General features: G+C 47.3%; 1 protein-coding gene across 5 annotated transcripts in view; it reads right to left on the bottom strand.

Annotated features, from left to right (window-relative positions):
- FRMD4A (FERM domain containing 4A) overlaps window positions 1–21766 on the bottom strand; it is a 287750-nt gene that overhangs the window by 126735 nt on the left and 139249 nt on the right. For all 5 annotated transcript variants that reach the window (XM_074827964.1, XM_074827963.1, XM_074827962.1 and 2 more), the window contains exon 2: window positions 8268–8333. In XM_074827964.1, the coding sequence (XP_074684065.1) occupies window positions 8268–8333 (66 nt within the window). The remainder of the gene's footprint in view (window positions 1–8267; window positions 8334–21766) is intronic.

Raw genomic sequence — 21766 nt, 5'->3', positions numbered from 1 at the left:
TCAGCTTATCTCTCTCCTGACAGCTCATGGATAGCTCCCCAGCCTGTATTAGTTTAAATGCAATTTATTCTGGAAGACTGATAATAGGGATATTGATTATGTAGGCCATTGGAAATCACACCCTCATTTGACTCCGCAGAGGAGCGTGATTGCCATTCCCTGGCATTATGAGACCGTAAGCACTTCACTGTGGGAGTCTGTTCCCTGAGGCTCCTAACATGGCACCTGATAGACATGCAGGGTTTGGTTACAGGGGTCTTAGGTCACAAAAGGATGAAACCTGCTCTCAGCTCTGTTCAGAAACCAGCAGGCAGCTCAGAAAGAGGGGAATGTGCAGCATTACTGTGCCAGAGAAGCACCATCCCCTCCAGTTAACCTCCTCAAGACACAGAAATACCTCTGCCGTAGGCAAGGGGAGCCCTAACCTGACTCATTCTCCAGGGTGACTTTGCTCCCAGCAGCTATTGCCCCCCACCTCCACCTGTCCCATCTTCTGCTAATGCTCCTCCCATGCCTGTGCTGACCTGAATGCATCTCTGGAGGGACTGAGCTATCCCTGCTGAGTTTCATTAATTCCCAGTCTTGCTTTTCCTAGACACAGCTTTGCTTTCTCTGGAGCTGCTTGACCAGATTGACCTCTGCTGCATGGCAGATCCCCTTGGAGGCTCTCCACACTCCCTGTCCACTTGGGCTCGCTGCTCATCCCTGCCCTGGAGCTGTGCACCCTACTTGGTCTCTTCAGATCCCACTCCTGGTGAATCTTACCAACTAGGCTTGACTTGCCAGCTTGCTCCCCACAGCCTGCCTTGCTGGCATCTGACCTTAGAGCATGTTCTCATCCGCAGGTCCATCCCTTGAGTGCTGTCCATAGCACAGGGGCTGTGTCCATTCTCACTGAGCATCTTGGTCACCCACGGTGAGCTCAGGGGAGCCTGGAGCACACAGCATGCCTGGGAGCTTCTGGGCTTGGACCAGCCTCTCGGGGCCAGCACCACTGCACTGGCCTTGTTGAGGCCAAGCCGGGATGCACAGCAGAGGCTCTTCCACCCCTAGTTTCTGAGCCTTGCTCAGGATTTCCCTCTGAGATGTTCATTCCACCTCCTGTCCCAAATCCCTTCAGTTTTGACCTTGTAATTGAGCCTTTCCACCTTCACTCTTCCTGAGATCCCTCTTGGCTCTTAAGAATTGTCCACTCCTCACCTCTGCACATTAAATTTCTCTTATGCCTCTGTGCTCTTCCATTTCCATTTCCCAGCAAACACTCTCCCCTCCAGACTTGACTTCTGTGGGCTTCTGGGTTCACTGGAGCCTAAGATGAGAAATGAACCCTAGAGCTACAGCCCTCCAGCCTGACACCAGATGCTCTGTAGGCCACGGATGGCAGTGGTGGATGCTTTTTGAGGGAGTTAGCAGGGGCTCTGTAGAGGAGCTCAACACAGTCATGTCTTTCAGGCTGAAAGGCTGGATTTGGGAGCAGACCTGGCTCTCCTGGTCCATTTTTCATTTATCCATTAATATGGTCTAAGGCAACATCTAGGTATTGTGCAACAACCTTGTTTGTGGGAGGTGCGCTGACCGGGAAAGCCAACAACGCTCCCAGCACCACATTCCCCTTGGAGCAATGCTAAACATATTTTCCTAATGTTATTTTTCGGTAAACAGCCAACTTTTCAGCAGAAAAGTTCTTAACACACAGCTCACTGGTTGCCCAGCAAGACCACAGACCTGAATCTCGAGTCCAGGTTCCCACCTCCCTTTGTGCAGAGCAGTCTTTCCTTCATCCCTCCACATCCCATGGTGACTGAATCCAGACGTACATTTGCCCTATTTGCAGCCATGCTTGCTGTATTTAAGATGATTAAAACTCTCAAAGGGGGACCCAAGAGGCAGTGGAAGGCCAGGAGGAGTCTTTCCTGCAGGAGAGAGATGGCTTCATCCTGTTCATTTGCCAGGAGCCACAGGCTGTGAAGGAGGAATTGTGTGGTTTGTCCTGGTGATGTAAATCCCACCTCAGACACTTCTACAGCTCCCAAGTTGATCCAAAGCTGTGGATCTCATTAATTTTTAATGCCAAAGATGTTCAAAAATCTACTTTGCAAATTTCCAAACACTTACCGAGCTGGACTACAGTTTTGCTGTAGTAAATCAGGATTTGTTTTTGAATAAGTCCTAGTGTTGCAGTGAGTTAGGGAAAATAAAGCCTCCTTTCCAGAAGGCAGTTCTGAGCACCCCTTCATCTCCAACACATTCTAAATTATGATCCAAATCCAATTTTTACACATTTTTCTCAGTGCAAGGGACTGGATCCTGCCAGATTCCTAGTAGAAAACTCCACTTGAGTTCAGCTTGATCTGTAGTTATTTGTCTGCCCTACAGAAAACATGCAATTTTTTTTGCAGAGGAGCAACACATCAACCCACAACCTACAAAGCCACTCAGAGGACAGTTGTTAAGATGAAGGGACACTTTCCAGCTGCTTTGTTGCAGGTATGGAGAGTCTGGGTGGTAAGTGGGGATGCAGGGAGCCTCCCTCGGACACTCACCAAGGCCATCATTGCCAGCCCATCCCAGCTCTCCGTGCCCTATAGGACATGCCCTATAAGCAACCCCAGCAATATATTCACCGTGCTGCTCCTGCAAGGGTGTGAGGGAGGGCAGCGGGGCCGGCAGGGCAGTACTCACCCTCTTGCCTGCTCCTGCCTCCTTGCTCCCAGCCCAGCGCTGGCTGCTGCTGCCTTCTGCAGTGATGGTTAAAAGCACTTTTGGAGCAGAGCCTGCAAGCGCTGCAGGGAAGCGAGCTGTCTCTCCTACACAGCAAAGACGGCTACTGGCACCCAAACGTCTCCATTTACGGTCAGGGCCACACTGCTGCATTTCTGCCTCAGCCCGGGAGATAGTGCTTTTAAAGGGAATCCCAGGGTCCGCAGTGGAGCAAGGCTGGACCCTGTTTTTCTGCAATTTTTGTGGCTTCCCAGGGGAGGTTCAGCCCATAACAGGGCTTGTTTATCCCACTCTGAAGATGGGACATATTGCTGTCGTCCTCCTGCAAAACATCTATCCAAAATTAGACAGCTTCTCCCCAACAGCAGGCAGATGCCATCCTCAGTACCTCCTGACGAGGAACCTTTGCTCACCGTGCCAGCCCAGGTAACCACCCTGCTGACTGGCATACAAAAGTGAGGCAACAAGAAAACATGGGTAAACCCCCACTGACTGCAATTTCCTGACCATGAGCAATACTGAAAATACTGCAAAAACTCTTAACAGCATCTTGGGAGTAGAGTGGAATATTTTATTTCTCCCTCTAACCATTTATTAGTGGAATTCTTGCTCTCAGAAGATGCTGTATCTCCCCCAGGGACAGCGTGCCTCAGCCTGGCCCCAGCGCGGCTGAGCCTGGAGGAGCAAGGGACACCGGTGTGCTCTGAACTGAGCATCTCTACCGGGATGGCCATGTTGGTGACAGCCATCCCTGCAGCAGTGAGTCACCAGCCCACGAGGCATCTTGCCAGCCTAGCGTTGGCTCACACCTACCAGCGTCTCCCAGTCTGGAGTGGTTCCTGGGGACAAGATGCTGAAGCACAGCAGGCACGCAGAAGACAAGTCCTGGGCTTTCCAAGGACTCCTGACCTGCTCAAAGCAGAGTTGGTGCACAAGGCAAAACGGTTGGAAAGGGATGTTCTGCGCATCCCATTAATTCTGGCTGTGTGTATACATGTATCGCTGTTCACATGGTTTTGGATGCATTTACATCGCAGCTGGGAGATGACAGAAATGCTGCAAGCTTACCTAGCTTACCCTGAGCTGCCTGGGTAGCAAGAGTTACTTAAGAAGTGATAAAATGGACATCTAGGTGGGTTAACCAACCATATACCTACAGACAAGTGTGGTGCTGACCTCCATGTCTCTCCCTGGCTCTTCCAAATCAGGCTCAGTGCTCCTCAGGGAGAAGGTTAGAAACAAAAAAGCCCAGTTATTTCCTATTATCAAATTTCAGAGCCCTCCGGACCCCACAGACAGCTCTGCTATGAGCCTTGGATGAGCTCTGTTTCTGCAATAACTCTTCCAGAGAGAAAGAATTAGGAGGCTTAACACTTTCAGATGACAGTTGCCGGAGCCACCGTCAGATAACAGGCATGGGCAGCCAGCAGAGGAGCCGGGAGCGAGCCAGGCTGCCTGATTCAGCCAGCCCAGAAGAAAGCCTTGTTTATAAAAACCCACATGAAAAGGAACGAATTGCCAATTACGAAAAAGTCTTTAAATAAAGCAACACAAACCTTTCATGTGCAACAGACAAATGATACGCGGTCACAGGGAAATAATATAACAGATAGGGAGGCTGAGAGCGGGGAATGTGAGCAAATCCATTTTCCAGAAGCAAGAAAAGGGACTCGCTGAAAAGGATTAGCTGGATAAAGTCAAACACTTTAAAAAAAACCTGTAGTAGAAACTAAACATGCATCAAACAGAAACAGGGAAAAAAACAGATCATAAGAAGATCCGAGGAGCCACGCTCTGCTCCTGCTCAGAGAGAAAACGCTGTCAAAAAAATATCCTATGTAAACTTGCCACACACACCAGATCATCAACAGGCATTTATCAAATGAAACACATACCAAATGCAACTCTTCTTCCTAATCCCAAGTCAAACAGGCTTTGAGTTTCAGACCCTCAGGAAGAGATTTCCATATGATCCTCCTCTGTCTCCTTTTATGATTAGCCCTTCTAAATTTCAGCATTTATCTGACAAAACACATTGGGGAGGGCTTTCTTTTATCCACAAAGCCTGTGTTTCTGCTTTTCCTTAGCTGCTGATGTGCCACTCTGCAGCCGCTCAACTTGGGAGGAAAAGACTTTAGTCAAGACCCTGTGATTGACTAAACCCAGGATCACTTTCCTGGTGGTGGCAACCCCAAGCAGTGTTACATGCCAACACCGAAGCAAGCCAACATTCACAGAAGGGGTTATAAATGCTGCCTCTGAGCCAAAATCTTACTTTTGGGGCTCAGTAATGCAAATAAAACATATGTGTGTGGGGGGTCCCACTGGCAATAGATGTGTGGCCAGTCTAAGGGGTCTTTGTAGTTTTGGGAGAGAATTTGTAGCGTTGAAACATTTCAATCTGGTCTGGCAGAGCTGCCGCACAGAGCCAAGGCTGACTCCTGCAAACAACTGCAGGAGCACAGTTACCACTTGCTGTCCTCCTGCAGCCTGAGGTATGGTCCTTATTAACCATCAATTGATATGTTTCGAATGACATATTCATAAACCCCTGACTCTGATCACAGCTAATTTGCAGATAAAAAAGGGAGTACATTTGCTTAATATACTGTTTTTTGCAGACACCCTGATCATTCCCAGATGCATCTGTTTCTGCCCAGCAGCACTTGAGGCAGCAGGAGAGAAAATAATTTCAGCTCCCCAGAGCACTGGCCTAAGCAGTTTCAAGATGCTCCAGGAGCCCTTCTCTGTCCGTTCGAGGGAGCTGTACCCATCTCCCTCCTTTGATCAGACCCAGATTTTTCTGCTGTTTTTTTCCACGCCAACGTACAGCAGCAGGATCCCTGAACCCTTCTCTAAGCAGAGCACTTGATTTCACACACACAAGCGCTGCAAGGCTCCATAAAGCCAGGTTAGGATGTTATTTTGATCTCACCCATGGCAGAGAAATCTGCTCTACTGATTCCCAACGGTCTCTCCTAAACTTACCATAGGAGTGTGAAATTAGCTATGGAAAAGCTTCCAGGAAAGGTTGAGGTTGGTGGGAAGGAGGAAATTTCACATGAGAATTTAAAAGCCTGGCTCCCAAGTGATTCAAGCTAATGCAGGTCTAGATGTTAAGGCCCAACACAGCCATGGAAGAAGCTCTCTCATGGCATAAACCAGCAAATCAGCCCTCCTTTTCAGCCCGTGGCAAGACACCCACAGAAAAATACAGCTTTGAAGTGATAGCCAGAAGCTTGGGGTTGGATGAACATTTTATTTACACCTTCTTATTCAGTTTAACTACAAGATAAGGTGATAAAAATAACGGTGCTCAAAACTTACAAAGCGACTTTTATCTGAAATCTCACCGCGAGTTGCAAACAATAAAGGTCAGTTGCTGAGATTTCCCTGGGCAAAGTGCACGTTGCTCCTGGAGGGCGCCTAGTTGATTGAGGACCTGTCAGGGCAAAGCACTACTCATCTGGGCAGCATCAGCCCGCTCCTGCCCCAGGCGGAGCAGCCCTAGGACCACCCCAAAGCTGGTGGTTTGCCCATGCTTTACAGGCAGGTAAACCAGTGTTGTGACCACCTCTGCAAAGATCCAATCAATATTGGAGACATACTTCAATCCAAACATCCTCTTCCTCTGTTGTCTGCTCCACCCAAAAGTGATTTACCTACTATTGCCCTGAGTAGAGGCTAACTAACAGCACTGAAAAGCCTCATTTAACCAGAAGAGCATCTGAGATGCCTCAGTGCACAATCCTGTACACATAGGGGCACGGTGGTACTCAGAGATCTAGGTCAACCTGCATGCAACAGAGGTTATTCCTTTTTCTGGGCATGAATTTTTCATAATCACCCCTCCTGGCTTTCCCCATTCATACATTACTTGAAAAATAATTTATTGTACGAATAAAATTCAACCATGGGTCACTTGCAAACTAGTTAGTGTGATTTACAGAGCAATTCGCTTCCTATATTGATTACGAGAAATTCCCATTGAAGGTGTGATCAAACACTTAAAAAACCAATATCACATGATATTGTTTTTGCTCACTCAGAATTGGATGCAGAGCTTCCCAAACCAGCCTCCTGGACTGTCATCTTCACTGTGGTTTTTTTGTGTTACTAATAAAAACCCCAAATAAGCAGGTTCCAGGGCAGCTTGTATATTTTAAACAGTGATTATTAATATTGTGAGCAGTGCTTTAGCAGAGCTGTTCTCAAATAGTCCATTCATTTTTAATTGAACTAAGAAAAATTTAAAAAGGCATTTATATGAAATAGGAAGTCAAGTGCTGTGTCCTTGTGATGAAGGTGCCTGAGCTTTCCCCAGCCAGCTGCTAAGCATCAGTGAGCCCGGTGCAGCCTGGTACAGCGATGCTCGACATGTGGAGACCATTGGTACAGTGTTTTCTTTTAATTAGTCATCCTGATTTAGCTGTTCTCATTCCAGCCTTGGCCTGGCTCGTTCATGGTTATCCAGGCACTCTGACCGCAGTGAGCGTCACAGGGAGCTGAGGGACTTTACCTCCTCCGTGACTATGTACTTGAAAAAACATTACCCATTAACATTTTGTTAATGATATTTTTAAGCAACTTTCCAGAAAGCGAGGCTGAATGTGCTTCCGGCAATTCAAGTCGCCTTCAGCAATCCCCATTCAGGTTTGCCTGTGCTGGGTAGGATCCTGCCCCCCTCCCAGTTTATCAGCTGCAGCCGGGGGATTTGGGCACTATGGGAAGTTTCATTTCCTGCTTCTTGGGTTGCCTGTGGCTGGCCAGCAGCGTTTGTAAAAGGAAAGACATTCTTCTAATTCTTGTTATTAACCCGTTGGTGATCTCTGAGACATGAGCCAAAATAGTCAGAAAAGCACAGGATGCTACAGCTTCCACCAGCCCATCATTACACAGACAGCACCAGACTAATTTTTCCTAATTTTCCTTTATTTTTTTTAGAAAATAAAAAATAAAGCAGATGGAGCACAGACTTACTTTAATGCACGTTTGTGTCTGACACATGATTTACAGCCACTGTAACATCTCAAGCAATGCTTGCCCGTGGCACCACCACTGCAGCCCCTTCTGCTGCCGGCTGCGCTCTGGGCGCAGGTGGGTGCACAGGGCACAGCCACCTCCATCGTGGAGCCCCACATCATACCCCAGCAATTTAGGATGGCAAGTAAAGAAGATAAAAACAAATGCTGGAGGTATTTTAAGCAGATGCAATACATTTCTCAAAGCCAAGCAATGCCTCAAAAAATAGCTAAGTGATACAGCAACAGCATCAAAGATGACTGGACCTGCTTTACTATCTCACTGGCAGTGACTGGGACAGTTTTGGCACAGAATAAACCAAAATATGTCCTGAATTAGTCCTTTCGACAGATATGTCTTTGCAGATTCTTCCCACCCAGCACTAATGCAGCTTTCCAGAGCTCTGCAGGCAATCACAGTGTGAAGTTGCTGAGAAATTCAGCTGAAAACCCTCTTCTCTCCCCACCCTGGAGAAAATCCACAGCCCTAGCAAACTATCGCATGGCAAAATATGCAGTTCCTACCTGAACAAGGAGCTCCAGCTTCCTGTCATCAAGCAGGTGCACTTGGCATCTGCGGCCCTCCGTCATCTGCAAGAGAGAAGAGGCACGTGTGTCAGGGCGCTCAGCTTTCCAGCGCGGCACGTGGCTGCCGGCTCCCCCGGCGCAAGCTGGAGGCTTTCATTCGCTGCAGTGCTTTTGTTCGTGTTTTGTTTTCAGTAGGATTTTTTTTTTTTTTTAATTAATCCCCCTTCTTTTGGCACTGGGGAAAAGAAAAGGCTGGATGGAGAAAAAGAAAAGCCACCCTGGTAGCTGTCATGGAGCAGCGTGTGGCATCTGCTTGGATGCAGCTGCCAGGGGGAGGTTGTTCCAGTGTGAAAAATGGGGCCAGGGGGATGGTTTGCAGCACGGGGGCCCCGACATTTCATACCGCAGCCTCCAGCTTTGCAGTCAGCTTGGCCGGCAGAGGAGACATTCAGACAAGTTTCCCCTAAACTCCTCAACAACAGTGATTCAGCCATCCCGGAGGTAGCACAGAGCAAGCAAGGCTCCTCCCCGGGCCGTGCTGATGGTGTTCCCTGGGGTTGCACCAGCTGCTCATTTGGGCCTGAATCCCAAAATGGGCTTGTCCTACTTGGGTTGTCCTGTTTAAGATGTACTAGAGAAGCTACTTGTGATATTATCATACTGGTCCAACGGTGCTTCCATACTGGTATAGTTTCTTACAACTGTTAACAAATAATATCAATAAAACTTTTAGGTATAGAAAACTTATATAAGATTTCCAAGGTCCTGTGGATTGAGGTGCTAAGAAATAAATGAGCTGTGGCCTGAGGAAAATCCTCTACAGTCATTCAAGTCCTTTCCTGGCTCTCCTCTTGCACAGAGCACTGTAAGTAAGTGAGGAGCAACTTTGCTCTTTGCTTTGCAGAGTTACAGATCACAACTCAGCCCAGCAAAGCCCTTCAGGGTGCACAGGCAGAGGCACAATCCCACCATCTGCTAATGGGATGTGGACTGCCCAAGCCTCTTTGGCTCTTGGAAATCCCTTCCTCAACACACCTTAGGCAGCACACAGGCAGACCCCCTGGTGTGGGCTCACCCCATGACACTCCTAGATCCATGGTGGCACAGACCCAGCTCAGCCCCACGGCATGGCTCAGTCCCCCAGGGACCCACCACCCTCCAGCCAAGGCATGTTCCTGACCACCGCATGGACCCCAAGCTCAATTTAATGATATTTCTTCCCACAGTGAGTCCTAAAGCATCACCAGAAGGGAGCAGAGGGTCCACAGGAGCCTGGCAGGGCTCCCCACTGGCACCAGCTGAGTTGAGCTCCTGATGCAAAGCTGCCTTGCAGAGAGGGGAGATGTGGGCTCGGGGGGTTAACTGAGGACAGCTCGGCTTTCTGCTTTAGCTCTGCAGGTTAAAAATCACCCGCTCCTGTGGCTTGATGGGGCTGGATGTGCTGGCATCCAGGAGGTGGTGGTGGATGCCCCACCATCAGCTTCACTCGTTCGAGAGCCCAGATGGTGCATGGTCATTGCCATGGGGTCTGCAACCCTGGCTGTCTCCAGCAGCATTGCCCTCACCCTGCTGGTTGCTGGCTCTTGGCACAGGAGTCCGCCAGGCTCTCCTGAGTGATCTTGTCCTCCCTCTTGCCAGCTCTGTCCCACATCCGTCTCCCCCTTTCCTGGGGCCAGGACAGACCGAGTCTTACCCTGGCCCTGGCCTTTCCCCATAGCAAAAATTCAGATGTGCCAACAACTCCATTGAGCTTCAAGCTGGCCATGCAAGATATGGAGTTTATTATGAGACAACTTCAGTCAAAACAAGCTTTTCCCTTCAACTCACCCCAGATTTACAGTCCTGGAATGCACAATCCCATGCGATCCAAGCAGACTTTACCCCCACTGTTATTCACACCAGCACGCCTCTGGAGAATCGTGCATGCTAAATAACATTGCTTTCCTTCTCATTTTCCGTGAGCACGACTGGGGCCCTAGCACTGCAGCCAACGGAAAGCCTTATAAAACAAGGCGTCTCATAAATGTCAGCCAGTTACTGCCATGGCAATAAATTGTCTTCTTACAAGAGTTTCCTCCGGTAAGTAATGTTATGCAAAATATGGCTTCTCATAAGGTATATTACTTGGTGAGTGAGATTTTTCTCTATGAAGTCTGTATTAAACAGCTTTCAGCTCAGCTGTAAAGCTACGCTAGAGGCTCGCAGAAGGGCTTTGCTATGGTTTGCCCTGCTTGGAGTAAGAGTCGTGTGGGTCATGTTCAGGCGGGTACAGGGAACCGCAAGCTTGCTTTGCTGGGCTTCCCCAGCAGATAAATCTCCAAGTGGCTGAGCTCTCTCTTGTTCTCTTAGTGTCACATATCTGCTGCATCCCCAGGATGGTAAGGACGCACTGATATTCCAGTTTTAGTATGAGTTTACCCAAGGCAAGACATAAAGCAGTGAGTTTATTGTGGTGGTAACATGCAATGGCAGGGATGAAAATAGAGTCAGGCTCTCGCGTGTTATGCTCCATCAGTTATAACAAAGTTGAAATTAGTAATAAAATAAGGTGAAAGGGGGAAGTGGGAAAATTTTCTGAAATGTTTGACTTTGTGCTTTAGTGCTTCAGCGAAGTGCTTTCTTTCTGCGTGGAGCTGCTTTAGCTCTCCACGCTTTTCCAAGCCAGAGTTTCGTATCCCATTAGTGCTTTCACTGCTTAAAGAAATCCCAAATGCAAACAGCTGGTAACATGAAGTATCTGAATGAAGTGAAGCTCTGAAACAGAGCACATGATGGTTGACTAATTGCAAGGTATTTCATGAACATCACTTGCAGAAAAGGGAGAGGGAAAGCACACTGCTTTCACATCAGCTTGTCCCCAGCAGTTCTGTCTATCAACAAAGTGGCTGTCAAAGACCACAGTCGCTTTTATAGTTTGATCACACAGTGTATGAGCACACAGCAAGGCACATACTTTATTTCTTCAGTGTCACCTTGATTCTGTGCCTCTCAGTGGTTTGAAGGTTCGCACTACAGGGTGGTGACCCAGCTGGTGGCCTGCAGGCTGTTTCCACCTAGGCTTTTCTGCACAAGAGAGGGTGAAGAGCTGCTGCAGGAGCTGGAGAGGACACATCAGCCACTGCACAGCCTCGGGGGGAGAAGGAGACCCAGCACTAGTCCCTGCTCTCATCCCCAGGTACCAACACAGATGGTGAAGGAGCCTTTGGTTTTGGAACTGGAGGCTCCAAGTTTTGTCTTGGAGCTCAGAAGGACCATAACATACATGGCTGGAGATCTGCTACAGTATTTCCTTCTGTAGACAGGATGCCCAGCCATGGGGTTTTTCACATCCCTTCAAAACAAACAATGCTTTCCAAGAGAAAAGAAAGGAAGGTAGAAGACAGACTTCCTAGTTGATATAAGCTAAAATATGATGGTTCTGCCCTCCCTCATTTCTGTTTTATTATTCCACCAGGTGTCTAAAGCCCACACTATGTGCTTTTTTGCATTGTCAGATCAATACAAACTCTGCTAGTTTGTCAGAGCAAGAAACAGGAACGTTTCAAAGCACAGCGAGAAGGAACTGATTTAGCACAGTCTGTCTGCGTGAAAAATGCTGCTTCTGACGCTTGGCAAATTGGCTGATCTGTGCTATCTGCTGCACTGCGATGGGTGGGGCTGTGGTCACTCTTGGGCAACAAAGTCAGGGAACCCCTTCTGCTTCTCTGTGTAATGTGAGAAGGGAAATCAATACCAAAGCCCTATAGATGAGAACATGGGAGCGGGTGGTCACTAAGCATGATCTGAGCAGGACCAGAATTTGGATGAAAGAAGAATACAAGGAGTGAATCGAGGTTCTCCTCTCCCAAACCCAGAGAAGAATGGGGGGAACTGAGAGCTAAGAGGCACAAAGGCATAGCTTTCCCTTCACCATGGAAAAGCAAGATCTCAGCAAAGAGACAAGAAGCAGTGGTTGAGCAGAGCTGTTGACAAAAGAGAAGGACACTTGATGTGGCAGAGAAGCAGGGGAGTTTGCTCTTGGTCAAGTCCTGGGTTTCACCACGAGCTTAGTGAGTTTTTCTGTACCAACACAGACCCCCAGTTTCCTTCTAGAGGGAAAAAGCCCTCCACCCTAACTCCAGAAAATAAAAAGTCAAGTGTCTAGTTCAACCTAAGGGTCAAGATGCCTTTGATGCTCAAAACAGAGAGATCTTTCAGACATTTCAAGTTAGGTGAGACAATTCCTAGGTGAGCTCCACGGTATGGGTGCTGCTTGCTCAGATGCACCTCAGCCAGGATGCTGTATCCACATCAACCCCCCAAATTTCCAGTGCTTCTCAAGACATGTGAAGAGGTGGGATGGTGTTACACACTCCTGAGTGCTAACAGTTCATCCATATGGCAGGGAGCTGCACACACTGGGTGTGAATATGGGCCACATGCATTTCATGGGCCAGACTTATCACGAACTCAGATGGAAATTATGCACCAAAATACAGAACAGATTTTTTTTTTTTCCAAAACAGCTCAGTAAGTCACATTTTTCTGAAAATCTGCCACTTCTTTTAGTGCCTGCCCATGCGGCATGACCCCTGAGCGCTTGAAGAGCTGAACGTGAGTGCTTTTAAAAAGCTCTGTCATTTATGTACATGAGTGTGTAAAGACTAGGGATAATATATTTTCAATATACAAACACAGATGGTGTTTGTAAGGCACATGAAGATCTGAAGCAATGTGTTTGTGGATTAGTGTGCAGGAGAGCTGATCATACAAAAGGCATGCATGCTTCCTCCACTCCTTGGCTTCTGCACCTTGAGGATGGGAAAAATGATGCTGACCTCCTTTGAAAAATGTGTTGAGATCCATCAGTGACAACAGGACCTGACATACACCCTTGTTCACTCTAGTATAGGGATGCTACAGAAAGGAAATCTCTCTCATGGTTCCTCGTGGGATCTTCTGGATCATAGCTGGTTTTCTCAAGGAAAGGACATTTTAGTTACCTTTAGCACAAGACTTTAAATCTCCTTTGGAGGCTCCTACACAAATATTTACACAATGGGTTTCCTAGGGAAGCAGGCTGGCGGTTGTTTTGCTCTGCAGCGTGAACTGCTCTGGTGACTGCCCTCCTCTATTCATCTTTGCTGTAACTGCAAACGTCTCAGAGAATCCTATAAACTGTCCATGACACAGCCCCAAAACCCACAGCTCAGCTAATCCCCGCATGCCCATCACTTCGTCACTAAATTATCAGCAACTGCCCACAGAACTGCTCCATCCAAAACAAACAGCAAAGGCGATGGGAGGAAACAGCTCCAAAGGGAACCTTTCCCTTTCAGAACGAAAAAACCCTCCTGGTGAAAGCGCCGTCACACTAAATAACTCAAAGGCACCAAATGCAAATGCTATTTACAATGGCAGTTCTATAAATATCCATGGCATGTTTCATTAGCTTGTGACTGCAGAAATAAAGAGGAATACAGCGTATTCTTCCATGACTCAAATCAGAAATTATAATTGGAGGCAGAATACTTCCTAAACGCTCACTGCCTGTATGGGAAGCAATTACTGTGCTGAATACTCAAAAATCTGTGTCGCTCTGCCCACTGTGTGGACAGACCTGCTGAAAGGAGATAGGGAGAGATGACAGCTCGCTGATTACAATAAACTATTAGATTAAACATCCTGCTCCCACTTGACCACTTCTTACTGCCTTCTCATTCTGGCAACTCCTAAGCTTGTAGGAAGAGAGAGGGAGGAAAACCAGTGTGTTTCTGATGTCTGCACAGTTTATTTTGTGCATGTGGCAGCACTTCACTTTGCTGAATTGGGGCTGGTCTTGCAAGCGTCTGTCTGTCACACTGACCAGCACCTGTCTCTCCGCTTGCCTGCATACATCTGTCATCTCCTGTCCTACATTCACACTTCAAGATCCTGGAGGAATGGACTATCTTTCTTTTTTATGTCATGCGTTCACAGAGCATCCTCCCCAGTTGCTGGTCTGCATCAGCAGGTAATAAATAATACTGACAGTGACTTGGATGAGGATGGCTGCGAGATAGTGTGCAAAGAGCTGAGCTACATGGCCAATCCTTGCATGGACACCTGGGGAGAGGGGACATGTCCACAGCTGCCCCAGTGTTTGGTGGGGAGCAGCACTGGTCAGGCAGCTGGGGAGCAGGCAAGGCTCTGCCCAGAGGAGACTGCCCTCGGGGCTTGCTCATTTTTGCCACTTTGGTTGTGACTCAGTGGGAACAATCCCTGAAGAAGAGGAGTGAGATGACTGTTGGTGCAAATCTAGTTCATCTGCCCCAGTCACGGCGCTTGCATGCTGCCCTGCACTCCCTGCACATCACTATGGTTCACAGCATTGCTCATGCCATCTTGTGGTTCAGGTACAAAGTCCTTGTGCATACTCACTTCCCCTGCTCTTCCTCTTCACCTGAGCCTCAGTGGCTGGAAGCTCTGAGGATGGGGAGACAGTCAGGAGAAACTTGTTTCCGAACACAGTCCTCATTTCTACCATTTATTTCTATGAGTCTTTCCTAAATCAGTAGTGGAAAGTCTGGTTTGCAATTACTTTTTCAAGAGGGAGAAAATTATTTTAATTTGGCACAAGGCTGCTGGCACAAGGAGCATAGGTCTATAAGGCCTGCCTTGTCTGTAAAGGTCAGCGACACACTACATAACATGGGCTGAGCTTTCTGAAATAAGCCAGTACAGAAGTACCAATTTTCTCACTACAATGCGTAGGAACCCTCTAGACAACACTTCTGCCATTCAAATTTGTTCATGTGATGATTTGTTATTGGAAAGGCTATTTGATGCTCTGGAGCCGGAGATGTTAGCTGTAAGCTGATTGGTTTTCTTCCCTAGGAAGGGTATAGGCATCTGCCATCTTCTAGCAGTACTTCTGTAGGAGAATGAAAATTCAGAGAAACAAGAGCACCCTTTTTAGTATTCCCCTTCAAGGGAACTTGGTGGGAAATGGAGCTTTGGAGCTGAAAATATGGTCCTAGGAAAGATGCTGTAGGTGTAGATAATGGTGATATGAAGACAAGTAGCAGATGGCTGATGCATAACCAGACTCCACCTTTAATGCAGCATGGGTTTCCCTGTTATGGAGGTGCTCTGAGGCTCTGTGAAATACATGCACAGTCCATAGCTGGATTGAATGGCCAGAAAATATACACCAACAATGATGCAGCATCTACCACAGGCTTGGTAGGACTGGAGGAACATATCGCATGCAAGGCCTTTGGCTTTCCCTGTGAGCCTCTTTATCCCACCCCTTGAGAAATCAATGTCCTTACCCATGGACTAAGGAACAGAAACGGTGGGTACAGATACAGCTCTTAAAAATCTCTCCTGTCCTTCAGGAAGGGAGTGCTGCCATCCCATGGAGGAGCTTGATGTTACCCAACACATGAGGGATCTGCACAGGGGATGTGTTTAAGAAGGGTTGCATCAGGTATTGTGATCATTTCTGCAAATGCTCATTTGTGAGGAGAGGAAAAAAACAGCTTCAGTAATTAGAAAGTAAGAGTCCTCCTTGAGAAAGGAGGTGGGATGGTGTCTGCCGTGATGTCACCCCGGCGGAAGCATTCCGTGAAAGGTGCAACCCAGCCATTGTGTGGCCATTGATGGGGAATGATAGGATAAAAATTAGGGTGAGCTAAATGCTGAGTGACCTGGTGACTTTCCTGTTTTGTCTTGACAGCTGAAAAAAGAGTTCCTGGGCTGCCCAGGAGCTCCTCGCTTCCTCTGTGCAACGCTTTCCAGCCTTGCTCAGACTCCAGCATCACCTAGGGACATCTGCACACGTTATTTCTCATGCTTCCTCTAAACAGCACTCAGCAAAAATGCTCTGATTCAGCAAAGCACATAGCTGTGTCCATAAATCCCTTTTATTTCAGTATGACATAAGCAAGTGTTTAAGTGGCTTACTGTATCAAGGCTGAAATGAAAAACCGTCTCCTACGGTCCTTAAGTCCATTTACAACATCAAGCAATAACTCTCAGGCGAACTTTAAAGCTGGGAATGCTGCGTCTTAACCTCAAAACACTTGGTGCTTGAGCCATGTAGTTAGAATTAAATCTAATTCTGACACCGCATTTTGAACCAACCAGGGTATTACCCGGCAGATGCCTAAATCACCGCTCTGAGAGCGGCTGGCCTCGGAGGCCTGATTTCAGTTATATCCTGAGATAAGAAAGTCCTTTCCTGGACAGACCAGCTTCCTCAGTAGAATGGAGGTTGTGCTGGTTTATGTCACGTATTGTTTTCTTTCTTAAAAATGATACAGATCTAAATCTTTTCAAATACAAAGGCAAGCAGAACATCTCACGCCCTCCCTCCCTTCTGATGTTGATGCAGGAGAAGGCAGCATTCCTAATGCACACTTTGCACTATGTTTGACTCTTTTGCCCTCATAACTCTTTCCATGCCCTTTCTTGGCCAGAAAATGAACAAGTTGCCAGCTTAAAAATCTATCAATCAGCTTCCAAGCATTATCCCCACTATTTACAAGGCAGGACTGGAGAGCGTAGGAGTTTTGAGATGATTGGTAAGAGCATCCTGGAGCTGAGCTGACCACAGGAATGTGACACAGTTTTCAGTATTTATTATTTTTAGTCTAGACGATTCACTGGTCATGGATATCTTAAACCTTACAAATTTGCAACCCCTTCTGCAGTCAGGAAAAGTGTGTCTTGACAAACCTTGACTCAGCCGGTCGCAGGTGGTTCAATGTGGACACCTGCTTAGGGCCAACGTTTTTAGGTCAAGAACATGCCAGAGCTCTTAAAACCTTGCTTCAAACTGGGAACCTGTAGCTATGTCTTCCACTTCTACCTGGGAAACCTGTGTTGGTCCTACAGCCTTTCTGCATGTGCAGCGTGCTGGCTGCACCTAGCGACAGGTAAGGGCTGCACAGGGAGTAAGTAATAAATAAATAATCATGCAATCGAGGCAGCCCAGCTGCTCCTCCTCCTGCCAGCTTGGGGCTCTTCCCTTTTGGTCAGTGCTTTCATGCAGATGAGTTCTACCTGAGTCAGGGGGATGGGGTTTCCACCCTCTCCTGCCAGACTTTCTTGCGCAGCCTCATAGACCTGGTAGATTAGCTCCTGCCTGGAGCCGACTGCAAGTCCTGGTGAGGGAGGAGAGCTGCAGTCCTGCTCAGCTGTTCAGCACTCCTTACGGAGCAGATGACAAACTGTTCACACTGAGCATTAAGGAGCATCTTTAGGTGCAGTGAAATGACTTGATCCATGTGAAACCATTGCAACCGGAGGGTTGCATCCTACGGGAGGTGGAAGGTGAGTGGCTAGGGCAGCCTATGGCCTCATCCCACCTTACGGACCTTGGGACTATTCATCCATACTATGCTATTCATCCATATACAAAAGTAATGCCCAAAGGCTGCAAAAGTGCCACTATCACCAAAAAACATAGCAAAAAATAAGCCCCCTCATGCCTATGTTAAAAAGATGACAGGTAGACAATCTTCCCTGCTGCCAACTTTGCAGTTAACACCAAAGATAACTTGCCCTGTATGTAAACTTCTCACAGGCTAACTCAGCTCAGCCAAACTGTGTGAAGAACATCTTTATTTTGTGAGCTTTTCTTTTTTTTTTTTCTCCCAGGGTGAACTTATTTTCCAGATAATAATCACTTTAAGGCAAGTTCTGTAGTTTCATCCCATGTTTGCACATTATATCCAAAGGCTGTGATCCATCATTTGGGTTGCCAGTCCCTAATGCAGCCCAAAGAAATAAATATCAACGGCAGAACTAAAATGTGATGCTCAGAGGGAAAGGGGATAAAGGATCTTTGGTGCCTTTGCACAAGGACAAACAGCGTGGTCCTGGGACAGGTGCTTCATCAACTTTTGAGCATAGCCATGCTTCAAGAAAACCATCATATATCCTGGGAGGGTCTCGCTTCCTCTGGAAGAGCTCCATACTTACTCTGCTATGCACAAAGGACACAGCATAGTCTAAGGAAAAAGGATCTAAATTATCCGCCAGGGCAATTCTTTAACAGTGATGGACTCCACAGCCTTTTATAACTCACAACAACTTCTCTGCAGGGACTCCTGGTCACCTTCTGGTTCATTCCCTACTATGCACTGCGGCAAGCACCATGAGTCATCATCATGATAACGACCATGTGGCACTAAAGTACATAGCAATAGATTATTATTATTTTTCTTACCAAAGATGTTAGCATGTCTGTTAATCTCTCCTACGTCTGACTTTTAATTCCTTGTAAACATACATAAAAATGTAATTTTTTTGTACAGTTTCACACTTCAAACATGACATATTTTCAGCAAACTGTTCCAGATATCACTCATTTGTGCATGCAGACAGGGTGGTAATTACATGAGCGCATCCAAGTCTTCTGGGAAAACATTTGCAGGAGGTTTGGTTTAGTTATAGAGGAGAACAGGACGATTTATTTGCTACTGAAACTAGTATGATTTGTTGCAGAAAAAAAAATCAATGTAGGTTCATAGGAAGATGACCAAAGTGACCCAAGGCAGTGGAAGCAGTAGTATATGTGAAATATTTTTAAAGGACAAATTAAGATTTAAGACTCAAAGTGTCCTTTTAGCTCTTGTTGAGTATTTTGCATCTACTGTATCACTAACCATTCGGAGGTGTGAGCAGTGATTGCCCTGATCAATGGAGCCAAGGCACTGGGCAGTGCATCACTCAGATATTCTGTAACAGAGCGGGTCAATAGATAGCACTGCGCAGTGTTATATATAACACATAATAGAAAACACACTTGCAGAAGTCATTCCAGATGTGAAAAAAAAATGTAAAATGTTAATCTGTACACAGAAGTGGTGGTTTTTTTTTTTTTTTTTTTTCTTCTTTTGAATAACACTCTAAGAACTGATATGCTTCCAGTGGAAAAATATGTCACCGGGTTGTTTCCAGCCACTGCTAATCAGCAGGTTTGACATATATTTGATGTCGAGAGCCAGGGCTGCGCCTGGTGCCCAGGCTGGGCAGCCGCCAGCAGTTCTGCCTGAGCTGCAGCAGCTGATGGGGTCGACGCTGGGTGGACATCATCCCCCAACAGGGTTTCGCAGGAAGGACAGGGTGAGATACTGAGCACATTCAAATGACAAGCAGCTGACTCATCCTCAGAGATGCAGGTGTTTTTAAGAAACATGCCCTGCAAAAGTCTGGTTTGACCATTTCTGCTCCTGCTTTATTTGGGAGCACACTCTGCACTGATCAGGGCAGAGCTGGGGCCACAGGACTGGGACATCTCCCATGGGCTCTGCCTGCACACCTAGATGGGTGAGGAGCAAGAAGGCATCCTACCTGCCTTCCCTTGTCCTGATAGCTCCTGATGCTAAGCACCTGCGTATCTGGCAAGGACTAGAGCTAAGATTAGCCCCACTCTGGGCTCAAGCTGGGAAAACTGCCTCCAGGACACATAGCCTGCACTTTTATACTCCCATTCATCTTCTGAGTAATGCCAGGATTTTGCATCTCCTGTATTGAGAATGCTTTGGCTACTGGTGCAGCAAGACCAGATCCTCTCTGCATCAGGACACCTCACAACATAATACATATGGACATCCTGTAACCTCTCTACAGGAGGAAACTGGAATAAATGCCTCAACGTGAGCCTGTCTTTCTATCAGTCACCTCTGCCTTTTAAGAGCCAAGGAAGGATGTTCCTTTCTGGAAGAAAACACAGCAGCTCTTTAATGCTGTGCAGAATCGATGCAGAAGAGTTAAGGATGGGAAGTGAAGAGGGAACAGCCTGATGCAATGTCTGCAAACTCAGCAGCTGGATCCGATACCCCTGAGCCCTAAGCTCCCAGGACTTGATACCCATTTTGGAGCAGCCTTCTGCCACGTACGCAATTCGCTGTGCCTTCAAGAGGGGACTGAGAAAGTGAGGACACAGCCGAGCACCTTTAGATTTGCAGATTCTCCCCAGAATTGCCATCAGCGCTCCCAGAGCATTTCAGAAAGCATCTTCCATGGTGCAACACAAAGGCAAAGCAGACTCAGTGCTTCCCTCCAGCTCTCCCTAGTCTTGGCAAGGCACAAGTCTCCTTCCCCCCCATTCCCACCACCTCTTGCAGCCCAAGCCCAGGTGACACCTTTGATGGCTGCATCACCACTCCCAACAGGATGGCAAAGCATTACAGGGAGACCAGACCACTTCAGACAATGGGGGTTTTTGCAGCTTTTTGGTCTTTCCAGTTCAGAACTGCAGAAGGCAGTGGAAGTTACGTTCCAAATTTATTTTCCAGCATGCTTCCACACTGGGGGTGGGGGGTGTGTGCACAAAAGAAGCACTGTATCTGATTACACATCCCCTAAATCATCCGTGTTCCCTTGAGTGCCCCATTTCTCTGGGAATTGAGAGTGTCTGGTGGTACACAAGCACACATGTGGCAGCCACGTGTTGAGATGAGGGGCATCTTCACAAAACCCTAGCTGGGGATAGCCAGGAGAGATATCGTCCATGCAGAGCAAGGACAAAACTATTTATAAAGGTGGAAAGAGCTCCATCCATGCCCTCCACTCTAGGACAGGCGCAACATCTCAGACTCAGATTTTGTGCTGTCTTTCCAAACTGGTCACTTGATGCGGCAGCTTTCCACCCCCAGCTTGTCCTGCATAAACCCCGTGTGAAAGCAGCAGGGTCAGCCTGTGGCTGCCCTGCTATCTGCAAAGCACTTCCCGGCACGAAATATTTCAGCTCGGGCAGACGGGATGCCAACAGCACTTGCAGCATGTGTGGTATGGCTGCAGCCACGTTCAATCCCACGTGGTCAGAAAACCCAAACAAGGGTGGATTTATTTTGGTTGGGAGATCTGGGAACTTCTAAGAAGAAAAAAAATAAAATAATTAAACACAGAGCCTGAGCCTTGTGGCTTGGCAAGCCCAACAGCCATTGTCAGAATGTTACGCGTTACATGTGGAAGTGTACACACAAAGGATTTCTGTAGCCAAAATGGGAATATCGACCTCTTTTTGGTTTGCAGCTTTCTAGGAAATTTTCAGTGGACCCTTTAACAGTGAATTTAAGTAAAAAAAGGGTCAACTTGCCTCCCTTTTTTCTGCCCTCAAGGATTTTTCCCAAAGATTACTATACTAGGTCACACGACATCCCACCAGTGCAGATAGAGGGTGAAAACAGCATTTTGCTACCCACTAGTGATCTTTTCTTGAGGGTGGGACAAAGCAACTGTTTAACACCACATGAAAATGTCACACAGAAGCTCAGGACAAGAGCAGAAGGATGTGTATCTGCTAGGAAAGGAGTCAGAGGGGGTTTTAAGCAAGAACTTCATTAACTGCACTGGAAGTCAGATGGTCCCTGCTCCTCTGGTCTCCCTTGCACTTTAAGACTGGGCAAGAGCTGAAGTCCCACCCCATGGAGATGCACCCAGGCTATCTGGCACTATGCCTGGGGCCACAGAGAAATACTACACAGCTATGAAGCAGGGATGCACTGAGAATGGGAGGTACA

Source organism: Strix aluco, chromosome 5 (assembly GCF_031877795.1).
Source record: "Strix aluco isolate bStrAlu1 chromosome 5, bStrAlu1.hap1, whole genome shotgun sequence".
Classification (NCBI taxonomy): Eukaryota; Metazoa; Chordata; class Aves; order Strigiformes; family Strigidae; genus Strix; species Strix aluco.
The sequence above is the reverse complement of the archived record's forward strand: the minus strand, read 5'-3'. Positions and strand labels throughout refer to the sequence as shown.